Genomic DNA, 24,250 nt, shown 5'->3' on the forward strand with positions numbered 1-24,250 from the left:
TTCAGCTGAAGTAGTGACACGATTTCTCTCAAACTAGACTTTTAGATCTTTCTTGACAGGAACTTTTTTGTCATACTACTGTTGAAACTATTACTTTTACTCATAGTGGGTATTGTATTCTTCTAGTGAAAGATGAAAGGCAAGAAAAAACATGACAGTCACATAATCCAGATGTTTAAATACATCTAAGTATCATAAACATTTTTGGGAAATTACTTGCTAAACTCAGAAGCAGAAGGGACCAGCAAGAACAGAACCACTAGTGGTAATACAGGCCAACATGTCCAACACTTCTGGCTGAGTAACATGCATGTTCATGCATATGCACAGGTGTAAATAAAGATATGGGGGGGGGGGGGTTGTGTGTGTGTGTGTGTGTGTTCAGCCATGTGAAGTTTACTGGGTCTGTAAGTGGAGTCAAAGCAGAAGATGGCAATGGGATAATTATTTATTTAATTTCATTACTCAGTACAAAATCAAAACTATAGTGTTATGAAGTTTCATTTCTGTAAAGCAGATATGTTATTTTCAAGTCCAAGAAAAATTAGGAAACTACCAATGACAGACTAGAGCTCTACCTTATCTACTGCTGTCATATAGTATTAGAACAAAAAGAAACCCACTTCCAAGAAACTTAAATATACATGAACTTAATTCCAGTTGTAGCAATAAACCTTTCAGCAAAAAGTATATCCATACATGGAAAGCACCTAACATGACACAATACCCTGAGTCTGTAGAAATGAAGTTACAGATGATTTGTATGAACCTTCTGGTGTCTGAAAAATAAATCAAGACCTCTTTATTTCTGAGGATACAAATTTACCTTCTTAAAATAAGCATTTACATTAATCAGAGTAAACAGCTGCTAAGCTCTTCCTTGGAGGCCAAGCTGCGTCTCAGACTCACTCTGTGCCCTTTATTTTGCTGTTTGACTCATCAAGAGATTGACTGAGAGATTCTCTAAGCTTAGTTTTTCTGAGAGATGGTCTCACTACAGGCCTTGGCTGGATCCTTGGATGAAAGACTGCTCTAGTCCAACACATTAAACCTTAAGTTTGTAATATTAGTATTAGTTTCCACTGTCTTTGTCATGAACTCATGGAAGCACAGAAAGCTTAAATTTGTGATAACGACCTAAAAACCAAAACACATAGCACATCTACGAGAGGGGAGAATGTCAATGTAAGCTTACTCTCAAAAGAACAGCCAAATAAAATATTAGCTATCCAAATACAGACATGTTAAATCAGCATGCTTTTATACATAATCAGAGGACACCACAGTAGTCCCCTGTTTGACTATGCCTCGGGCAAGAGGCAGCAACAGTTTTAACAACAAATTAATAACAGAAATTCAACTGATATGAGAAGCCTAACAATGAGGGAGCCTGGGAACTTAATTTTGCTTCTTCTTCAAGCCAGAATCATTGCGGTACATACCATTTAACCAACTTCACTCAGTACTTCAGTACAGATTAATGGCCACCATTCAAAAGAGGATCTTATTGAGAATGACAGCATGAAATACAGCTAATATTTGTAATACACACTCAGAAGCTAGGGGGAAAAAAATCAGGAGACAGCTGCTCTCTACCACTTGATAGAAGTTGCATTTACTAACTGGCTACATAACAATGTTTTGACCACTCCGTTTTCTTCAGATATACTTCTCCTGCATGCTAGAAACATGCAGTTATTGGTGGATTCGTATTCTTTCATTTCTCCCACCAAGAAAAATTTAAAAATTAAGTAGAAAGAACAACAAATAAGAAGGCAGAGAGACATGAGAAAAAGATATGAGGGAAGGAAAATGGGGTTGTAAAGAGGGGTTTGTAAGAGAAATTGTTGCTTTTCTGCCTGTCATCTATCCTCAGTGTTCTGAATCTTCTTCCCCATTAAGGAAGCTCGGCAAATCTCAAGGGATTCTGTGACCACATATTTCTTTACTCATTTTTAACACCGTGCTAACTAGTCCATTTGATAGCCAACTCAATCCTTCCATGAGCCTCTCATTAGATGAGTACTGCAAATTGAGATCCACATTCCTTTCTAAAACCGATTTTTCTTTCGGGTTTTTACTGCTTTCTCTGTACACTGATACTCAAGGGTTATAGGAGACGGTGCCACAGATCACCTGGTCTGTTGCAGCCTTATTCCACTTTCACTGAAAAGCATTATATGGACAGGTTCTTCAACATACTCATTTTGTACTTTACACAGTAACTTGTTGGTAATCACTATGCCCAACACATTTCAGTGCTCAATTGGTTTAGAGATCACACTGTTTTCCAAAAAAATACAGACCATCATGCCTGTGGACATTAACATTTGCAGAGCACAGTAGGAGAAAACACAGTTTGCTGATCATCTTTAACCACCAGATCCAAACTAAATTCGAAGCAAAGTTCTTTTTGTAGTGGAGTTTAACAAAGAAGTTAGATTTATGTAATAGGTTGTAGCATTTACTTGTCTGTTACTTTCTCCCCGACTTCCCATATTTCAAGCACTTTTAAACTCACTGGCCAGTTTTCATTAAAAACATCACCAACCCCCCTCAACAACAACACCCCATTCCCCCAAACAAAACAAAAAAACAAGTCAACAAACAAACAAAATAAAAAATAAACAAAAGAAACCCCACCCAGCCCCCCAAAAATACACAAAAAAACCCAAAACCAAACCAAAGCAAAACAACAAAAACTAAAACAACAAACAAAAGTTCAAACAAACAAACACAAGAAAGGAACCAAACAAAACAAAAAAAAAAAACCTGAAAGAGTGTTTAAGAAAATTTGGCAGTAAGGTAAGGAAGAGGAATTTAAAATTCTTGTCTGGATTAAGCCAAAAGCAGAAAGCATTCATCATTCAGAATTCTACTTGGCAAAACCTCACCACTAACCTTGTGGCATTCAGCCACAATCCAAGACCAGCTGTGGTACATGTCCAAAGGACATACCAAAAAGGTCATACACGGATTTTGGGTCAACAGACACAAATCTGGAGGCAATCAACCTCAGTTCTTGGTCACATAACATGACTGAAATACAGCCATTTCAACTGATTTCTAACTCCTTGGAGAGGAATGGTTTTTTTGTTTGTTTGGTGGGGGTTTTTTGTGGGGTTTTTTTTGTTGTTGTTGTTGTTGGTTGTTTGTTTTTGTGGGGTTTTTTTGCATAGCCTGTCACAACAAGTGTGCTCAAATGTCCTTCTGCCTGGATTAAGGACTGTAAGTATAATTGGGGTCCCCCTCACCATCTGGAGTTACAGTCATGTCCTGCCTTACACAGCATAATCTTCTTCAATCACTAGGGTCAGTGTAACTTGCAGAGCAGGAGAAAAAACTGAGACAATTCTTTCTTTCCATCAGATAATATTTTTTTTCACTCAAATTCTGGCTGTAGAAATTCAAATCCCATAGCTGTAGAAAATTGTGCAAATCAGATCCAGTGTTGGCAGAATCCTTTACTGCAATGGATCTCAGAGCCCTGTACACTCCTGCTTCAGCCCTAATGCAGATGGGGACTTGCTCTGCAGCTCATACTGTGGTCATATCTTAATTCAGAAACAAATACTAAAACTAGAATCTCCAGACATCAGTTATAGAAGCCACCACTGCTATACAGAAGTGGCAGTCCCTACTGATTTATAGTACTATTCACAGAGTTACACCTCCTCCTACACAGAAAAAAATTAAATAAGCTTAAATGGGAGCAAGGAGAAAGTATTGGTTCAATCCCTAAAATGCACAGAGCAAGAAAATCGCTGACACATGTGAGACCTGTAGAAGCCATAGAGGTGATCTTCCCAAAGGAGTCTGGAGCTAGACCTCTCAGTTTGTAGACAGTATGAGGGGAAAAAAAATTCTCTCCAAACAACAGGCACACTAAAAAGCTTTCTTGAAGCAAAAGAAACTACAGCCTGCTGTGCACTTACTACACTCTGCCGCCTTACAAGTACAAAGAACACAGAGGCAAACATATAAGTTCAGTTGGCATGAATACAAATTACCTACTTTCTTCCCTCCACAATTCTGTTTATCTGGGGTCTAACTTCTGGACAAGCAGCTCTACCACAAAAAGAGAAGCTGTTATTGGTTCCTCCCCTCAGGCCTCTGCTACAACTGCCCTTCAAGCCCATATGGATTTAACACAGCAAAATATTTTTAAGAATATTTGCCACAAATTTATGCCACAAATCTCCCAAAGAATATGAAAGATCTGATTTTATGTCTTACTTTAATGTGGGATTGCTCCATACCGTCTGAATTAATAAGCACTTTTCATTATTCAAAGTAAGCAGAGTATTAGAACCCAAACAATTCTATGCACAGTACTGACCTACCCACCCTTACTCTCATTCCCCTTCCCGTATTTTCTCCTTGCTGCAGCTGGTTTCAGATCCACCAGCATCTCAGGTTTACATGAGATGCAAAGCTCATCTGTAGGACCAGAGTAACACCTCTCCAATTACAGTTTTAGGGCTTGTGGATTTGGGTTTTTTATGGCTTTTATACACATGTACTAGCACAGCTAAGACAGTGCAGCAAACACATTAGAGTCTTCAAGCATTCTTCTTCAAACCATTTGGAAGACCTTCAATTTTTAAGAGTAAGGTCTCTCTAGGCCTGTTCTAGTCATGTCTCTTACATCATGTAAATGAGAAGGAATGAGTAGCAAGACAGGTTTCTCTATACCTGTTCTGTGGAAAAAAGGGATAGCCAGTAATTCTTGAGTAATTCAACCAGGCTTCTTGAAGACATGCCTGACACACTAATTTACATAAACCAAAACATGCCAAGGCAGGGTAAAATTGTGAAATGCGTAACGCTAGGAGAGTTGTCAACAAAGTTGCAGCCATAATGCTGTTTTGGACAATTTCCAAAGTTACATGGTTTTCAATAATGCATAATTCATGGATGGAGTTCTGTCAAGTACCCAGAGAAGCCCAAAGCATAACCATTGGAAGTTGCTTTGCTGTTCCCTGCCCTATCACCTACTACCCTGGACTGCAAAATCAATGCTGTGTGTCCAGTCACTTTTTGCTATTACATGACAACTGTCACTCAAAGCACACCCTATTACAGAAATAAAGACACAAGTTTCTCTTCTGATGAACTGGCGAGGTGCATAGTGACAGTGGTGACACCACCCCCGGCTGCAGTAAGTTCTGGGCAGACTAAGAATTAGATATGAGCTGGGCAGGGGGGTTCCTGGAGTCAGGGAAAACTGAGTAACAGCTGAGAGACCTAAAAGAACTGCCAGGAAACAGCCAAGTCCCAGCAGTTCTTGCAAATGAGAGAGAGCAGTTCTGCAGTGGAGAAAGGAATAGCTGGGGCAATCACAATCACAGGAGATTTAAATGGGTCCAATGAGTGTGAGTGACTAGGAGTGCGAGGAACAGGACATGTGGCTTTAGAAGGAAGTGTGGTGCAGGGCACGTTCACGAGGAAGGGCCCAGAAGAGGAGCCACTCCATCCTACTGAGTGGTTGTTGCGGTGGGGGGAGACGGAGACATGACACAACCCTCCGAGGTCTGTGCAGCAGAGAGCTTTTATTGGTGTGCACAGCTCTTTATACAGGCTATTTGAAAAGCTCCACATTTGAATCCGATTGTGATTTGGTTACCACCCAGCTCACTGGGCAATAGCTGCCCGTTTGTGTTCATCATCAGGGATTGGCTAGCATCTGCCCTGTGTAGTCAAACCCCTCCTCCTCTTACGAGGCATACAGACCATCTGTATGCTGTCCTATGTGGTCAACATGCAGAAAACCTTTTCAGCAACAGAACTGGTGTCTACTCATTGCAACTGCTGGGCTGAGCATGAAACCCAGAGAGGCCACAGCCTCCTCAGGTAGATGCCTACACCTGAACAGGCCTCCTGAAGTCTCAGAGAGCCATCAATAAATAAACTGCATTCCCTGAGCTGCAGGGAACACCAGAATCTGGGAGCCTCACTAGATCCCAAAGGCAGAGTTAAATGCCATGGGTGCAAGTGTGCCCAGACAGGTAAGCTTCACGGTGTAAAACACTCACTAGGCAGAGCACCATCTGGCAATCTGAGCAGGCCATTGGTGCTAAGACTAAGCTCTCACACAGCCAGGGTGATAACCCTCCCTTAAAGTCTTTGGGAGCAGAAGGTAAATTAACATCCAACCCAAGCAAGCAGGATCAGCTAATTCTTAAGGCAAGGGAAAACAGACTCTCGTCTCAGCTTAGACCAGGAGAAAGAAAGTTCCCTGTGCCATCAATTCGCCCCTAAAAACAGATATGATGTTGTGGAGCGAGAAGGAGAAGAATCTAGGATAGGTAGTTAAGATCCAGAAGAAGAGAATTCTACAAATTTGTATAATCATCTTCCAGTACCTGAAAAGCCATACAAGAAAGGTGGAGAGGGACCTTTCATAAGAGTAAATAGTGACAGGACATGGGGTGGGTGGGGCTACATTTAGATTCGATGCTAGGAAGAAAGGGTGCTTTCTTCCTAGTGCCTCACCACTGTGAGCGTGGTGAAAACTGGCTGCCCAGAGAAGCTGTGGATGCTTCCTTTTCTGAAATATTTAAGGCTGGGTTGGATGGGACTCTAAGCAACCTGGTCTAGTGAAAAATGTCCCTGCTTCTGTCAAGGGAGTTGAAATGAGATGCTCTTTGAAGTCCCTTCCAACACAAATCATTCCATTCTGTGATCCTATCTACACTGTCTTTACATGTAAATCCACATCCACAAACCCCGTAATTACTTTTACAATACCTTTTCTTGTGTTATAAACATTTCTTTTGTGTCCAGGAAGACATTTTTAATAAACTTATTTCAGAATATCAGATACATACACTCAAATTCCACATTCAAAATCCTATCTGCATTGAAATTTCATTCCATTTGCATCCTCTCTTACACACACAGATCATTTTATTGTGAACAGACAGATTCTTTTCAGTACCATCAATAAGAAAATGTATTTAAGAAAAAGTACTATGAACACTTGAAAAAAGACTTTAAATAGAAGGGCTGCCTACATTTAGTGCACCTTTATAAGCTCTATACAGTGATACACTATCACAGAGATACAGACTCAGAACTCTGCAGCAAATCAATTATCTTTTATTTCACTACGATGGACGATTTAAAAAAACCTGGTCTGCCTCTCTGTCAGTATAAGCAGAGAAACAGCAAATTTACAGCGAGTTATTTTGTATTCAGGATCTTCCTGTCTTACTTCTTCCTGCAAAAAATAAAACTTGGATCTGTCTCCCTCGAAGACTATGAACAATTCTCAATTCCTTGGAAAAGCCATATTCTTAAATGTACCAGATGGGCAACATAAAACTGGATAGTTTCTTGAATTTTCATTTTCCAGTGCCACAACTTCTGGCACAGAGCATATTAAAGATAGTTTGCCAAATCAACAGATTATTTTAGAACACTGAAGAAAACATATTTGATCTAAATTTGCATCTGTTAACAAAATTCTTCACTGGAATAACTTCATAGGCAGATATGCCTGGAGGCAGGGGTTGAGGGGAGGGGGAGTGTTTTCTTAGGTTTAGTTTGTCTGTTTTTCCATGAAGATTTCTTGTAATACAGATTAACAAACCGACATGAATAAATTTGCTGTAACATCACTGTGAAAGACTAAGAGACTACTGAAGGTACTGTTGTTTCCAAGGCCCAGGTTACTCTTGGTCTTGCTAGAAATTTTCTCATCTTGCTGCTTAATCCTCCAAAGGCCTGAATAATATGGAACTTAAAAATTCAATATTTTTCTTTCACCACCTGCATGTAGGGAAAAGTAGATCATCTCACTGTTTCCCACTAGACTAACCCCACAAACACAAACAACTTCAAGTACATTTCCCATGCTTCCAGGAAAGCCTAATTTTCCTGGCATCTAATTCTGTTTCAGCCTTTCAAACCACTTGATTCTAGTGATCTGTAAAGCTAACTCTTCTGTACATTTAGATATACCATCAGACACTACACATAAATGCTTTCCCGTTCTTCAAAGAAGAATATTTTTTTTTCAAAAAAAATATTCAAAAGAATAATATTTTGAATTATTATTCAAAAATATTTCCTTGACGGCCTATTTCCTTTTCAGACATTGCCCCAGATGCATGGTAAGGCTGGCATGCCAAGAGTCACAAGGAAATTATTGTTTCCTAAAGTTTAACCCCAAAAGACACTGATTTAGGGGTGAAGTATGGTGTTGAGGAGTTTTTTTGGAGAGTGGGTTCTTTTTCCTCTACAGCTGTCAATACATAAATAAATTTGCCATACAGGATTAAAAGTGTTTTGATTTCCTTTAGCCTCATAAATAAAACACTTATTAAAATTAATTTTTCTGCACTGGCCTCACATTATGTCTGCTGTGACTTCTTTTTAAGATGTAACCCATCAGGTTACAGGAGTGGAAGAAAAGGCATCTCTCAATGCTTTGTATAGTATAGGATACTATTTCTGGTATAGGAATGCAGTTTATTTATTGAACCATTTGTTCAACCATCATTTCATCTTTGTGACTAGGACAGCACAAGGCTTCAGCTAAAAATTTCAAAGCTGAGGTATATCTGGAAAGAAGCAACAAAATACTTCCGATATTAAGGCTTCACAGTAGTCTTGGGAATCAGGTTAAAATGCCATAAAAGGACATTTTAGGTTGTCCTCACTACCAAAAAGCCACAGATTTTATTGGCTACCACCAACAATAAAAGCGTAGTTAAGACTCACTCTAGTCTATGCTTGCTGCACAAATAGCAGCAATTTGGTATTTTTAGGCTAAATTCACGCCACGGCCACTTCAGCAGACATGGACAATACTTTCCAGACCACACTCTTGTACAAAGACTTCTGTATGCTCAACTCACAACCATTACAGACTTGTGCTCTAACTCAGCACGTCTCAAAACATACATCACGTCGAACAGTAGATAAACTGACAGAGAAGTAGTCAAATGAAGATTTGTAAACAAAAAAACCCCCACCCTGTCTGGGTCAAGGAGGTCCAATAAGAGAAGGTGCTGCCCACTGGGAGCATACAGGGAAACACGCATGTCTCCTGGCTTCCTGTATTTTACTAAATTTCCCCTAAGCCTCTACTTTTGGTCGCTGTTGGAGACAGGATGTTAGATTAAAAGAATCCTTGTTCTGATAAAACGTCATTCAATATTCTTAAGTATCAGCATTTGCACATCTGCTGTGTCTCTATTACAGAAATTTATATATGTGTGTCTATGAAACCAAACACATTTAAGCCAGAAATTAAAAGGGCAAGTTTTTTATGGGCTATTAAAGCACCATAAAGATTGCTTTCTCGGACTAACACTTTTCATGTAACGAATCTGGAATGTCAAAAAATTTCTGCAATTTTGATCTTTCATCTAAATATCAAGTATTAAGCACACAGGTATATACGCATATAATTCTACTTGGACAACTGGATGGTCTCCCATATAACTGGTCTCACTCTGTGAGCCAGACTGCAATTCATTAGGTAATTTGGAAACACTTTAAATTTGAAGCTTAGTTTTTCATTTTCCTATCAACTCTTTGGAAAATTAAATACTTTGGTCAATACATTTAATTATGCCTATGCCAGAAACAGCTCAAATATTTTATGTGAAAGTCCTATCATATTTCATGTATACCAGTATTTGAAAACTGAAGTCTAACCATTCTTCTAAAAATACAACCTTTAAAAATAAATGCATTTTTGAAGTCAAGGCATCTGCACTTCATGATTTAGCCCAGCCCATGTCAGAAGGAAATACCTAATGGTATATCAATACCTCAATAGAGGAACTATCACCATTCACTTGTCACAACCACAGGAATCTGGAAACCACTGAATTATTTTAGAATTCTGCATCTCTCATCATCCTGCACTTTTGGGGACTAATCTCCACTAATTATGGCTCTTTATAAACTAAACGAAAGCAATTCTTTCCACACAAATCCACTGCTTCCACATTCTATTCGTTTGAGACACAACAGAAAAAGGAAGAATTGCAGATTTTGAAAAATTTTGCTACTCTTAGAAAAGTAGTAAAATGCCCCTTATTTGGCTCCATTATAGACACCCATCAGAACAATCAGAAAGTGAAAATTCTTACAAGGAGAAAAATAGACACAAGGGAGGAGAGTAGGCTTGCAGTTGTCAAGAGAAAAATTTCCCATGGTTGCACCAGTACAGAGCAAAGGAGAAAGGGAAAGCACTTATACCAACAAACGAGGTCTCAAATAATACCAAATTCATTACAGAATAAAGAGCAGTATTTCTTACTTCACCTAGCAGGAACAAGCAGGGACTCTAATTAATTTTTTTTTAACAGAGGTTTTAGAACTACTGGAAGACAAGATGTCCCCAGTAAACAAGCTTGTGACCTCAGAACTATTTTTTATGCGCAACACTAGTCAGAGAAGCTATCCAAATTGTGATAAGTCTGACACCAGGCACATGATAATAGTTTAAATAAGCTTGTACCCCCTGCCATTTCTCTGAAGGGTGTTAAAAAAAACCCAACCTCTAGAAAACAGAGATTCATAGTTTACTGGGATAGCATATCATATGCCTCAGAGGAACAAGTGCTCTTTCAGCACTGAACTCTGTAGGCTTAGTTCAGGGCCATGACATTCTAGACAGACAAGTAGCTCCCTGGCTTCAGCTGCCTATTTATGTACATGAGCTATGGAATTTGCCAGCAGCAGCACTCAAATCCCCTTTTGCTGCTTTTAAGTCTTCTGCATTGAGAACTTGTGTTGCAAACAGTTAATATTTTCAACAGTTCAGTCCAGGACAAAAAGATGATTCTTTCTCTCGTGTATGTTACTGTGACAGTTTAAGGCCAGCATTCTTTAAGAGAGACTATCAATCCACTTGTACCAGGAACAGATCAGTAACAACCAGGTCAATTTATCACACTAAATGCTGTGTTCATTAAGCAGAGACAATAGACTAACAGTTTAAGTACAGATTGAGCTACAACAAACGACCAAGGAAAATACCAACATCTCAGCAACTGGAATGCTTTCTTAGTAAAGTGGAACTTACTTCTCTTTGTGGAGTCATAATTAGTTAGCAGCCCAAATGAAAAAATAAACTGAATTACTCAATCTTTGAAATATTTATGTAATTCTTATTTTCAAATATTATTTAAATGAGGTAACCTCTTAATTTAAATTAGTAAGACAAAGCTATTCTATTCTTCTCAATTAGCATGACTTAACTTCTCTCTCAAATAAGTCACACAACTAAGTTTGATGACAATGTTATTTCAATTTCCTCACAGTTGCACACATCTGCCATCTTACCAAAGCAGCACCATCAGTAAAACCCCATGTAAACAATACCTGGCTGAAAACATTTCATAACTTATAAAAGTCTGATTCACACAGAATGGTAGATTTTTAACAAAGTAATGTGTATGGACACGTAAATAAACTTCCCCATGCAACAGAAGTTACCATCCCCAGAGCAGGACAGCTAAACCAAGTCCTACTATTCTACAATATTCCAACAGCTTATTAAAATAAACCAAAACCAATTTCTATATGAAATAAATTATACAAATAAAATCCAGCAAATTTTTTAAGTTCTTTTGCAAACTCTCTTCAGTATAGTGACAGAAGACAAGTTAGTAAAATTAATGTTTGAGCTTATGTATTTTGAGAGACTATAAAATGCCAGACAGCATTGTCTACAAAACAAACAATGTAAGAAATACAACTAAATAACACAACCAGATCATAAAAGAGCATCTTTTTATTGTAAGCAGGGATTTAGAGTAGTAATCTTTAAATTACTAGCCGAGTAGCTTCCAGAAATTATAGTTTCACTAGTGTCTTTGTAAAGTCAGTGGCGATTTGCCTTCTAGTTACCTCAATACAATAAGCAAAGTGACTTACCATTCTTGCTGACATCCAGTTCCCTGAGATTAATGAGATTTGCAATGGATGCTGGCAATGTGGTTAGATCATTGTCTGGCAAACTCAGCTTGTGTAGAGACTGACAGTTAAAAAGTTGCTATTGAAACAAAGAAGAAAGTGAATGTGATTTTCTCTCAGTTTTCTCTTTGTAGCTTTTGAATTTGACATCCCTAAACTTCTGACCTCATGGCCTGAAGACTAGGTTATTTAGAGTTTCTGGCTACCAAAAATTTTCAACTAGTTTCATTGAAAATTTACTCATATTACAATGCTTAAGAAAGCAAAAAACTGCAGATGCTCACAAGGCAGCAGCTATGCTTAATACTTCCTATAAATTCCTTCCAGGATCTCAGAAACTGTGACCTGTAGTTACATGTAGACCCACAAACATTGCAAAACATTTTCTATAATAGACATCCATGTGACACCCCAGAGGTAAGTAGAGTTTATTCAAGAAAGAAAAGAATAAAAAATTATAGCCATATCTTTTAAAGTCAAATCATTCTGGAACACAGGATTTCAGTAGGCATTCACCTCTTCTAAAAGTACAGATTTCATTTTGTTATGTCTTCTAAAATTTTTCCCATACACACTTCCTACCTTAAGTATAAAAAACATCCAAAAAAGTTGGAAAAAAAATTGAAAAAAATTGACTAGTGAAAAAACTGAAACTAGTCAAGATTCAAGCTAGGGGTACAGGAAAACTGTCCAATCTCTTCTGTATTTATGCATTACCATCTTTATCAAAAACTAGCCCAGAGTCCGATCTCTTCTTAAATACAGGGTACCCAGAGATTCTTCCTCAAAAGCTTTATAAATTGACAAAGAAGGGCAAATATTCTTAATGTAATGGAAGAAGAAACCTCAAAAGATATGCAGGAAACTCACAAGTAGTATAAATAAAAATCTCTAAGAAAGCAGTTGAAAGGATTCATCTAAACAATTTATAATGAGTATTCCTTTCATGACAACTTCGGATAAGATAATTCATAAATACCTTGACTTAGTGATTTTCTCTTCTGGAATTCTGAGAAAAGATCATAAAAAACCAGGAACTGTTCATTGATTAAAAAAAAAAAAAAAATTTCCCTATCCCTATCATATCAATGGGCTCAGTTTGACCAAAATTTTTTGTCTCAACTACAAGACCATTATTTGAACCAGAGACTGAACAAGCCCATTCCTGTAAAACTTGCACATACCACCCCAGAACAAAAGCTGACATGAATCAGCAAGATGGACAGTTAAAGGAATGAGCTTTAACTTGTCTACTGCTGTTTCAAATTCTTCAGAAATATGCCTGTTAGAACTCATTTATCATTACAGCTTTGAAGAGTTATAACTCTCTTAGGATACTTTGATGAGCTCAGGTGTTTTGGAGCCATTCTCTAATTTCAAGAATATATACTTAAACTCTTTCCCTGGAAAGCAATAATCTAAACTCTGGAATCATTAGAAATTTCTCTGATAACTCAGGTCAAGGCACATGCAGCACAAGGAACTGCAAGATCCCTAAAGGAAAATAGGGGGAGAAGGGAGGATGATGTTGACTTTGCAGTTATTCCTTTTGTTGTTCTTTTTACTGTTTACATATTCATAATTACTAGTAGAAAATGCAGGAAGACACAAAATTAAAGACTATTTTACTATAGAATTCTGATTTCTTTCAAATATCAGAGTGAGAGAAAAAAGTAAAACTGTTAGAGTTTGAGCTTTTCGGCTCAAATGCACACTGTGGCACTTGGAGTAAAGAGGGCACTTTTCCAGATGTGATTTAGCATATAGGATGAAGGAGGATGAAATAATTCCAAATGCCCAGTCAATTTTGAAGCTGAGAGTATGCACCAACATTTCATATAAAGTCAATTCCTTCTCTACCACAACCTTTCTCTGCTCCCCAGTTTGTTCATACTGTGCCCACAACAAGTCAGCTAAATTACGGAGCTATAGTGTAAGAACTGAGTTTTGAAATAAGCTGGAATTCTGAAAAGATTCAGAGCAATTACAAACAACTAGCAGCCACAATGAAGGGTCATCTCAATGATAAGGTTGACAAGCAGCCCCAAAACAGTTGTGTTGTGGCATACAAAGGTCGGATCACAAAACAATACTGGGGCAAAGAGGAAAAGTGAGAGTGGGAATGCCTTAACAGGGTTTCAGAAAACCAGAGAGGGCCTGATAAGTATCACACCCTTCATAACTGAAATGGCTTAATTAAAACCCTTCTTCAGAGTTGGAAGATTAAATAAAATAGAAAAGGAATACAGCACTTGAAACTCCGGCTCCATATTGGCTAGGTTTCAAATATTGCAGGCCTTCCCCTAAACTTCTTCTAAGAAAGTTTAATTATCAAAATTTTGGTCAAATGAATAAAAATCACTTTGGCTACATCTTCACTACCCCTAACCTCTCTGCTTGTGCTCTTTGCCATGTTAGAATTTGTATGTGGGGGTGTTTGTGTTGGAAAATTGAAAGGGTAGCAAAAAATAATGACCAAAATTACTTAAAAGATGGAAAAATATCTTTAGTTTCTCAGAACTATGCCTTTAAGTATGACTTACTCTAATATAAAAACACATTAACTAAAAGCAAGCATAGGCTATTATATATCCCTGTAGTTAAGGAAAAAAAACCCCCAAAACTCAAAAAGGAACAAAAGATAAATGTTCAAGCAATTTCTAATCATATGGATAATTAAACTGCAGACTAGACCAACGCAAGTGGTAGCCTACCCACTTCTCTATATTTATTAGCCAGTTTTTGCTGCTTTGTAACTCTTTTGGAGCCCCATCTGTTGCTTGAGCAATTTCATTCCAATTCATGCAACAAAACAGTCCAGCTGGAATGCATAATCTTTCAGTCTACCAAGGCTGCTTCATGGCAAACTATGGCCCAAAAGCTGAAGCCAGACACTATTAGCTTCAACAGTGCTGGTGAAGTAAAGACTTAATAAGTATACCTAAAAGGAAAATCATCCAACATACCTTTGGAAGCTCTTCAATCTGATTAGCATCTAAATACAGTTCTTCCAAGGTCTTTTCAAAAGTAAAAATCTCCTTAGGCACCTGTTCCAGGCTGCAGTGAGAATAATCAAGCGTAGTCACAGTTTCCTCCTCTCCACGCAGACAGCGGCATGGCACCAGCCGCAAAAACAAATTCCGCTTTGTTGTCATTTTCAGGCACTGTAAAAGGGAAATCAATCAATTTAAAAACGAAGACAACCCCAGAAATACTCATGTGCAGTTTCTCAAACTTCCACCGGCTGCTAAATACTGAACTGAAGTAGGTTATATATGTACTTGCATATATATATTTGTATGCACATGAGACACAGTGAGGAGCATGTACTAATTTTCTTTTAAATTCAAAAGAATTCTGATGACATTAAATGAGGTTAACACACCCACAGATACCAGAAGATTAAGCCAAAGTTTAGCCTAAGACTTGTCACTAATTAACACAGTCCTACACTGGAAAGAATCAAAGAACTTTGAGATGAGCGTTTCTGAACTGTCAACTGTATCTTTACAACACAGCTTATCCCACCTTTACAAAGGTCAGTGGGATATTCTTGTTTTGCAAAATAAAATCCACCCTCTACAGAGAATTAAAATGTAGCTATAGGAAATTGAAACAGGGGGGTTTTGTACATGTAAATGCACAAATCTCAATTTCAAATCCCTCATTTAATGACAAGATACAATAAAAATAATCAGTTTCCACTAACTGTTCTCTCTGCAGTTTAAACTGAAAGGTTCCCAAGTGCAGAGATAACAACACCACCTTCTTGCAACTTCATTCCCTTTGGAAAATTTCAACAGACCTTGCTGTGCACACTGGAACAAGGAATCTTCACCTTGGTATGGGAATGTACCTTTGTTCCTCTGAACTCATTGTTACAACAGTTTCCTCTATGCTCCATGACGTCTACATTATCCCTATTCAGCCTGAGAAAGCAAACCTGAATGGTGCTGACTAGCTAATGACTGACAGCGCACACCAGCCGTGTTCCTGCCTCTTTTCTCCTCAGCAACAGCACAAGTTTAGGTCTCTTTTTCTAATTAGCAATGGATTTTCACAAAATCTTCAGAATGTCACCTCAGGTTTCAAGTTCATCTGAAATTAGATGACGGACTCAATTTTTCAAGGAGGACCAACATATGCAGACTAACAACACGATCATATCAGCTTCATTTCCTCAGGAAATTGGCCTAAAAATACATACTTCTCCAAAACTATTTATTTTCTCAATCAAACTGCCAACACTCCAAATGAAAATATGCCTTTTTTGTCTCCCCCTTTTTTTTTTAAAAAAAAAAAAAAAAACAGAACAAAACAAAACAAAACAAAAAAAAAACAACAACAACAACACCTGCTGAAATTATATTTCAACTTCTGGACTAGTGACAGGAAACTTTCTCTTCCAAGTGCCAAAAAAGTCTTTCAGACACATTCAGCAGACTGCACTTCAACTTTCAGACAGTATGTTAATAATAAAGGGAGAACATAAAATAGCATGCCCACAGCACTATGTAAAGTTACAAGCAAGACTCCTTTTCTCATTAAGAAACAAAAACAAGTAATGCACTTGGATTTTCCCCTATGTGCAGCTTAGCTTCCCAAATACTTCCCAGCATGTATAATTCATATGGCAACAGATCAAGGGACTGCTATCTTTTAGTGTTTTCATTAACCAGAAGTAGAATTTATCACACAGGCTGTGAACAGTCAGATTCTACAACCATCCATTAAATAAATGGAAGAAAACTCTTTATTAGAATAGTGAGATGTCAAAACCTCATTTTTTAACAATGCTTCCATGTTGCTAGAATTTCTTACAATGCTGATTATCAGAACACAATATTTCCTACAAAAATGCAACCATATTATTTAAACAAAAAGTGATCTAATTTTTTTTAAAAAAAATTTAACTGTATTGCAATACAAAGACTTTGGAGACTGCAAGTTTCACACTGGGGATTTCCACAAAATGGGAAAGTCAGCAAAATAGATAGCATAATCTCCTTCTGCCTCTTTCACAGGCTCAAGAATGACATCCTCCTGCCACCCCACAGACAGATGCCAAAGGTGCTATGGAAGCCGATGTGCTCACTGGGTCAAAGTTACCCACGCCTTCTCCAAGCCTCTGATGCTCCACATGAAAACACAAGTTGAATTCCCTGGCCAACATCTAAGAACAAAAAGCCTTTGACAAAGAAGAAATTCCGTCTCATTTTGTTAGTAGTTCAGAGAATGGCAAAGTTGTGGAAAAACACATTGCTTTCAAAAGAAATATCAAAAGCAGTCTCTTTAAACAGGAGTATAAACAGAAGAATATATATGCCGTGGAAACAAGCATCGGAAGCAGAGATTATACATGCAAGTTGATTACCAGAAGTCTAGCAGGGAAATGCACACCTATATCCCACCAGCTGCAGCCATCAATAAGTTCACTTTGTCCAGCCACTTCAACTTCTGAGAACTATATTTTGAAAGCAGAATATTAAGAAGTTTACTACATGCTTCATATGAATAACAAAAAGAGGAGACTACTTGTCATTAAAATCCCTCAAGAAACAGATTCGTTACACTGCTTGACCCCTCTTTTTCAGTGGTTGTTCTTTTCACATGGACTCCTACTTGTCCATGTCTCCAGTTTCCAAAGCATCAAAACTAATAAAGCTGAACAACGCAAAACCCACGCACGTGTAGTTTTCCTAACTTATTCCTTTATTTTCTAAGAGAGATCTTGAGCTTTTGAAGGCCTGGGGGAAGACAAATCTAGTAAAAGATCACATGCATCCACAACACTGTAAACAGGTTTGTAAACTAATGTCTGCACAATATCACAGGGCTGGGTCCTACCTCCTTCAGTTACCATGTCCCTTTAGGCACCTAAACTCACACATCACATCTTAAGCCTAAATAGTCAAAACTCATATTTAAGTATCAAATAAACAACCATTCCTCAAAGCACTGGTTTGACCAACCTGGGCATATATCTAATTGTAATTCTTCAAAACCCAGAATGACCCAAGAAAGTTTCATTTAAGTGAAGGCAAGAAACTGCAATGTGATTTAATCCAAAATGGTTTTATGTTTGTTGAAATTTTACTTCTACACGTACAGGAAGAACTGTTTAACACTCGTGTCCTACAACAGAGATGCCTACCAATACTAGGAAATGGGTGCGTCAGGATAGTGGCAGGAAGCATTCCCTGCCTCTACTCCTCCACAATATATATTTTCTAACCAACAGCAGACATACACACTTCTTATCTGTCTCTGTCTACTCATCTTGTGGTCAGTTGCTCAAGCTGAAAAATTATAATGGATGAAAGGAATCAGAAAATACAGAAGAGAATCCACTATTAAAACTATCAAAGACAGAAAAATGTGATTTCACACACATGTGCTTTTCTTATTTTGCTCAAATAGGAACTTCTCGATGTTTAGTTTGAGTAAATACATAGAATGTAAAAAGGTACTCAAAGGATAGTGATTTTTGTCCTGCCCATAAACAGGCAAATCTAGAGGCAGAAAAATCTTGATTTCCTAATATACCACATCAGACCACCTGAAGCCCCAAATCAATGTAAAATTGTCTCGCAGAACTACAACATTGTGATGGCTTATTTTTCTCCACCACTTAACAACTCCAATTCATTATGACACAGATATAATAAAGACCTCAAAGGAAAAAAAAGAGAAAACTCAAAACACAAATAAAACTCCCCTGTTCCCTTAACCCATTAGAGCCTTGACACAAGTTCACCTGTGGTTTGGTATGCGCATCCAACAGGAAAAATATGACCTTTATATAGTTCTTGGGGTTTGCGTGGGTTTTGTTTTTTTTTTTTCCACTTCTTGAAGGAATAGGAAGGGAAAAACATCACTTTGCACAGGCTGCAGGTGTGCATCTGCTCCACCTTGGACAGTGGTGTGCAGGGCAACCTCTGTCCTAGTGCCTGCAGCACCTTTCCCCTCTCCTTCACTAGCCCTAGTGTCTGCAGGGTTGTCTCACATATTCTCATTTTTCCTGTGCCTGGCTATTGTACTTCTGTTTTTAACACTTCCTTAAATATGTTATCACAGAGGCGCTACAAAGACTGCTGACAGACCTAGCTTTGGCCAGTAGTGGGTCCATCTTGGAAACAGCTGGAATTAGTTCCATCCAGCATGGGGGCAGCAGCAGGCAGCTTCTACATGTGGTGAAGTAACACCTGCAGACCCCCTGTAGAATCCCAGAAGATAAGGGACTAATGTGTTTGGCTCAAACACCAAGAGCAGGGTGGCTGTGGCACCAGCCAAGGACTGTAGGTAACAACAGCCAAGAACTGTTGGCAGTAACACTGTGAGAAAGAACAAGATGTGACTGGACAAGAGGCCATACAGAGGTAGGACAGCACTTTTCTGGGACAAAGGTCTTTGATCTACCTCCTGGAGATAAGCACAACTCAGTACAGCACAAACAGAGAAATGAGGTGGTGAAGCAGGCACAGACTGGGGAGAACAAGATCACCAAAGCCCTCTGACTCATTTCCACAAAAACCTGGAAGAACAGATTCTGCATGATGACTGATTTACATAGAAAATCCTATACTTTTCTCCAGGTGAGGGAAAGCCTACGTGTTAAAAAGGCACCCAAAACCAAGCCCTGGGGCAGAGGTGCCCCTGGACAGCCTATTGAATGGATCAATACAGGAGCCAGGACTGTCTGACTCTCTTATTAATAGCTCTCTCTCTACCTTAATTCATCTCTCTCTTTGTCTCCTTTTTTTTCACCCTATCCCTTTATCCAAATCCACACTGTACTTACATTAGGAGATGTATGTAGGACTAAAATACCAACTTCCACATCATGTTTAATTAACTAACAAAATTTCATAAGCTTTTGTGGACCCTCTAATTTTAGTTAGTCCTTTTGAAAAGCATCTACAAATCTTGGATTCTCCCTTTCCCTTACAGGTGGGACATCATACCCCAGCTATTAAATCCTTGACACCTACACCCAATACAAACTATAAACAGTAAAACTGAATAGAATACAATCATGTAAATGATTATAAAATGAAGCTGAAAAGAAAAGCATTGGTTTGAAGACCAATGAAAGAAAACAAGATCAACAGCAAGCTTGGATATACATGAATTTTAACCCAGAAGAGACTAGCATCATTGAGTGACCCATCACTCTTCCCTTGAACTCTGATTAGTCCCTGCATATTCCCATCACCCAAGTACCTGGCAGTCCAACTGCATCTGTAGACCTGCCAGAATCCCATAGAACATTTTCAGTTTAACCTTAAGCAGAGCTTAGGATTACAGTAGTTTTGTCCTCAGTCTATGTTAATTTGTTTTGAAAGCAGCAATAGTTTCACTATATCATTAGGCCCTTAGATTTCCTGTCTGATGCTAAAAGGATGGGATTGCTCATGGTCAAGAAAGTACTGCTTCCCCCATCCAGGCCTCCTAAAAGGATGTTATATCTACAGCAGTTGAAAACGAAACCAGCTATCAGATGTCTACACAGAAAGGCAAGATGAACTAGGCACACAAAACACACAATGAAGTACTTTTTAGTCCACCTCACTGTCTACAAACTAGTGCAGAATTACGGAGCTGAGCACACATAAACACAGAAAAGGGAAAGATTGTTTTGGGGAGTATGTAATCTAACATGCTGCCGGACAAATACAGAAAGACTTAACTGGCCAACTGACAGAAGTCCCAACATTTTCATGGCAAAACAAAGAATTAGGAAAAAAGCCAATAAGGGTTTTTCTCTGCCTAAAGCAGCAACAAGCACCACAGAAGACACCAAAGCACAGGCTCTGTGGTTTCTCAGTGGGAGAAGCTATATTGTGAAAAATAACAGCACAATTTACATTAGCATCTTCCAGTTAAAAACAGCACTAATTCATGAATTTGGGAAAGCTATAAACAACATAGTGCCTCTAGAAAGAACACAAAATATCCTAGGTTTTTACAGTAAATGGAGCACAGAATTATTCACTCTTTAAACTCATAGTACTTGGCAGCTCTTACTCATCAGGAAATAATCAGGTGGGAGTGGGAAAGTGTGTAGGGGGTGGCACTGAGGCCCAGTAAAATAAATCCAGTCCCCCTGGACAGGAAAGATGAACTCCTAAATTAACAAGCTGCAACCACATTTTACACACCCTAGCTTGAAAGTGTGTCTCTCTCCAAAATTTTTTCTTGTCATCCTTGGGAAAGGATAGGATGGCTCAAACCTGATGGCCACTGACAAAGACCTGAAACATGCAAAGACAGCCTGCACTGTGAAGAAACTTTTCCTTTTTAAGTATCACTGGCATTCTCTGGTTGAGGTGGTGAAGCCTTACTTGGTGACAGTGCCAACTTAAGGTATTTTCACTTCTTCCTCCCCTCTCATCCAAGCTATTGCTTTGTGTCTCTTCCAAGAGGAAAAAAAAAATAAAAAAATCTCCAAACTGGACTAGTTATGTCATACATTTCACAGAATGAGACTGGCAAACAGATCAGTACAAATGAACTGAAGTACTGCACTCTGGAGTAAGCACAGGTGGTTGGAAATAAAATGGGCACCATTTTAATATGAAGCTATAGTCCGAGACTCCCTGGTTCTGGCACAAAAACAACGCTCAACTACATCCATGGCTGTGTGTCCTCATTCAGGCAAGGAACGCCAAAAAAACCCCCTGTGTTTGCTCACAGATAGCATTCAGAGAAAAAGAAATAAAAGGCATTACTCTTGAAACAACAATAGTGAATGGTAACAACAGGAGGAAGAACATGTTAGTAAATACAGTGAATAGCCAATTGTTATATGAAAAAACATTAAGGATGCTTGCTAGTTTTATTTTGAGAAAACTAAGGGAAAAGATAGGACAGAAATTAGGTTTTTTTACCAATCCAGCATACCAGAATGCAACCAAACCCAGCCATTCTCTACTCCTAATTTGCAAAAGTATCAAGTTAAGTTTTCCTTGGGGTTAACTACTTTGCAAGTTCTCAATGCCTCTGTACGGTAAAACAACCAAAAAAAACCCACCCCAGACCATCCACTCTCCAAGGGCATGCGCAGGAGAATAATTTCAATTAATTCAGATAATTCAGAAAAGCAATGTCAGGTATGAATTCTGGAGATTCTCTTTTTTGCATTCTATAAATAAATTCTAACCAGACTTCAATTTACCGCTTCTATTTTGCTTTGACTTAAAACAATCAGAAATCCTTTACACAATTAGAATGTGTATTATAAAACCTCTTTACTTGTTGCAGTTGCACTGGTGTTACCTGTATCAGTAGCATTTCCTTTGTTCAACAACAGCATTTTCCTGTTTTACTGGAACTAAAGAATCTCTTACTAGGTATGTGTTCTAACAGATTTTTTTTTAGCTGAAAAGTTTATCTAAACTGTCCACACCAAAACAAACCTCAAGAGTTAATTTTGACAAGTAAAACCCACCCTAAGCATATCAAAAGAACGCTTTAAAGGAATTATTTCTATTTATTTCTGCATTAAAGCAGTCAGCAGTACTTTGCCTTACCATGGCAATAGTTTAACAATGACAAAACCAGAAATTACTCTGCCAAAATGGAACAGAAATATTATTTTTAAACTGAGAAGAAAAAAATCTGTGGCAAATAACTTGTGTAATAAAATATTCCATTTCAAGTGCAGCCTTAAACTGAAATGCACTAATACTCAATATCCTTATAAGCCTAGACCAAGACATCAGTAAGTCAGAGGTATATGGGAGTATAGACCTGTAATTCAATCATCCTAGTATTTTTAGGAGAGAGACAACATGAGCCGGCACACAGTTCAAGAAGTTCCTGCAGCTCATTGATGGCAACTTTTTGATGTAAGTGGTAGAAGAGCCAACAAGGAGAGGTGTGTTGTAGGACCTTGTACAAACAAGCCAGGAAGGACTAAGAATGTGAAGGTTGGGAGCAGCCTCAGCTGTAGCAACCAGGAGATGGTAGAACTCAAGATGATCCAGTGTAGAGGAAGCAAAGCAGCTATCAGGACTAGAACCCTAAACTTCCAGAGAGTTATCTTCAGTCTCTTAAAAGACCTTAGCAGAAGTCTCATGGGTTAGGACTCTAGAAAAGAAGGGGCCCAAAAAAGCTGGTCAATATTCAAGCATCATTTCCTCCAAGCTCAAGACCAGTGCATGTCCATGAACCAGAAATTAAACAAAGGGAGCAGGAACCCTTTATGGATGAGCAAGGAGTTGCTAACAAATCTCAAACAGAAGAACAAAATTCATGGAATGTGGAAAAAGAGACAGGCCACATGGGAAGATGACAGGAGCACTGTCACAGAATGCAAGGAGGTGACAAGGAAGGCCAAAACCCACTTCTAGTTGAGTCTATAAAGGAATATCAAGGACAACAAGCACGGCTTCTACAAGTACATCATCAGCAAAAGGAATACTAGGGAAAATGTGGGGTCATTGCTGAATCCAATAGCTGTCCTGGCAAAGGAAGACAGGGAGAAGGCAGAATTTTACGGAATGCCTTCTTTCCTTCATTGTTAACTGCTGAGGCCAGCCCTTAGGAATCCCAGACCTTGGGGCAAGAAGAGAAAGGCTGGAGGAAGGAAGACCTTCTCCTGGTCAGTGAGTATTTTACTAGACAGACTTAACATTCATAAATCCATGGGCCTTGATGGGATGTACACACAGCTGCTGAGGGAGCTTGTAGATGATGTTGCTAAACCAGTCTCCATCATCCTTGGAAAACCATGAAGAGATGCCCAGTGACTGGACAAAGGACAAAGTTAGTCTCATCCTCAAAAAGAGCATAAAGGACCCTGGAAATTACTGGCTGGTCAGCCTCACCTCCGTCCCTGGAAAGGTGATGGAACAGAACATTATGGAGGTCATCACCAAGCATGTAGAAGAAAAGGAGGTCATCAGGAGCAGTCAGCAGGGGTTCCCCAAGGGGGAATCATGCTTGACCAATCTGACAGCCCTCTGTGATGGCCAGGCAGGGTGGTAGATGAGGGGAGAGCAGTGGTTGTTGTCTGCCTCCACTTCAGCAAGGCTCTGGACACCATCTCCCATGACATCCTCATAGGTAAGCACAGGAAATGTGGTTTAGATGAACGGACAATGGAGTGGGCCAAGGACTGGCTGAATGGCAGAGCTCAGAGGGTCAGGATCAGGGCAGTAGAATCCAGTTGGATGTCAGTGGTGTTCCCCAGGGATCAACACTGGGTCCAGTCTCACACAACTTGTTTACCCCTGGTCTGAAGGGATCCAAGGTACCTCAGCAGGTTTGCTGATGATACAAACTGGGGGAGTGGCTGATACACCTC

General features: G+C 38.8%; 1 protein-coding gene across 6 annotated transcripts in view; it reads right to left on the minus strand.

Moving 5' to 3' along the window:
• The window catches only part of ERBIN (erbb2 interacting protein), a 115,981-nt gene that overhangs the window by 48,068 nt on the left and 43,663 nt on the right, over window positions 1–24,250 (minus strand). For all 6 annotated transcript variants that reach the window (XM_040090706.2, XM_040090708.1, XM_040090711.1 and 3 more), the window contains 2 exons: window positions 14,907–15,104; window positions 11,902–12,019 (listed from right to left, as the gene is read on the minus strand). In XM_040090706.2, coding sequence (XP_039946640.1) covers window positions 11,902–12,019; window positions 14,907–15,095 — 307 coding nt within the window. In that variant the 5' untranslated portion in view covers window positions 15,096–15,104. The remainder of the gene's footprint in view (window positions 1–11,901; window positions 12,020–14,906; window positions 15,105–24,250) is intronic.

The sequence above is a fragment of the Hirundo rustica genome, chromosome Z, assembly GCF_015227805.2.
Source record: "Hirundo rustica isolate bHirRus1 chromosome Z, bHirRus1.pri.v3, whole genome shotgun sequence".
In the NCBI taxonomy this organism is placed as follows: Eukaryota; Metazoa; Chordata; class Aves; order Passeriformes; family Hirundinidae; genus Hirundo; species Hirundo rustica.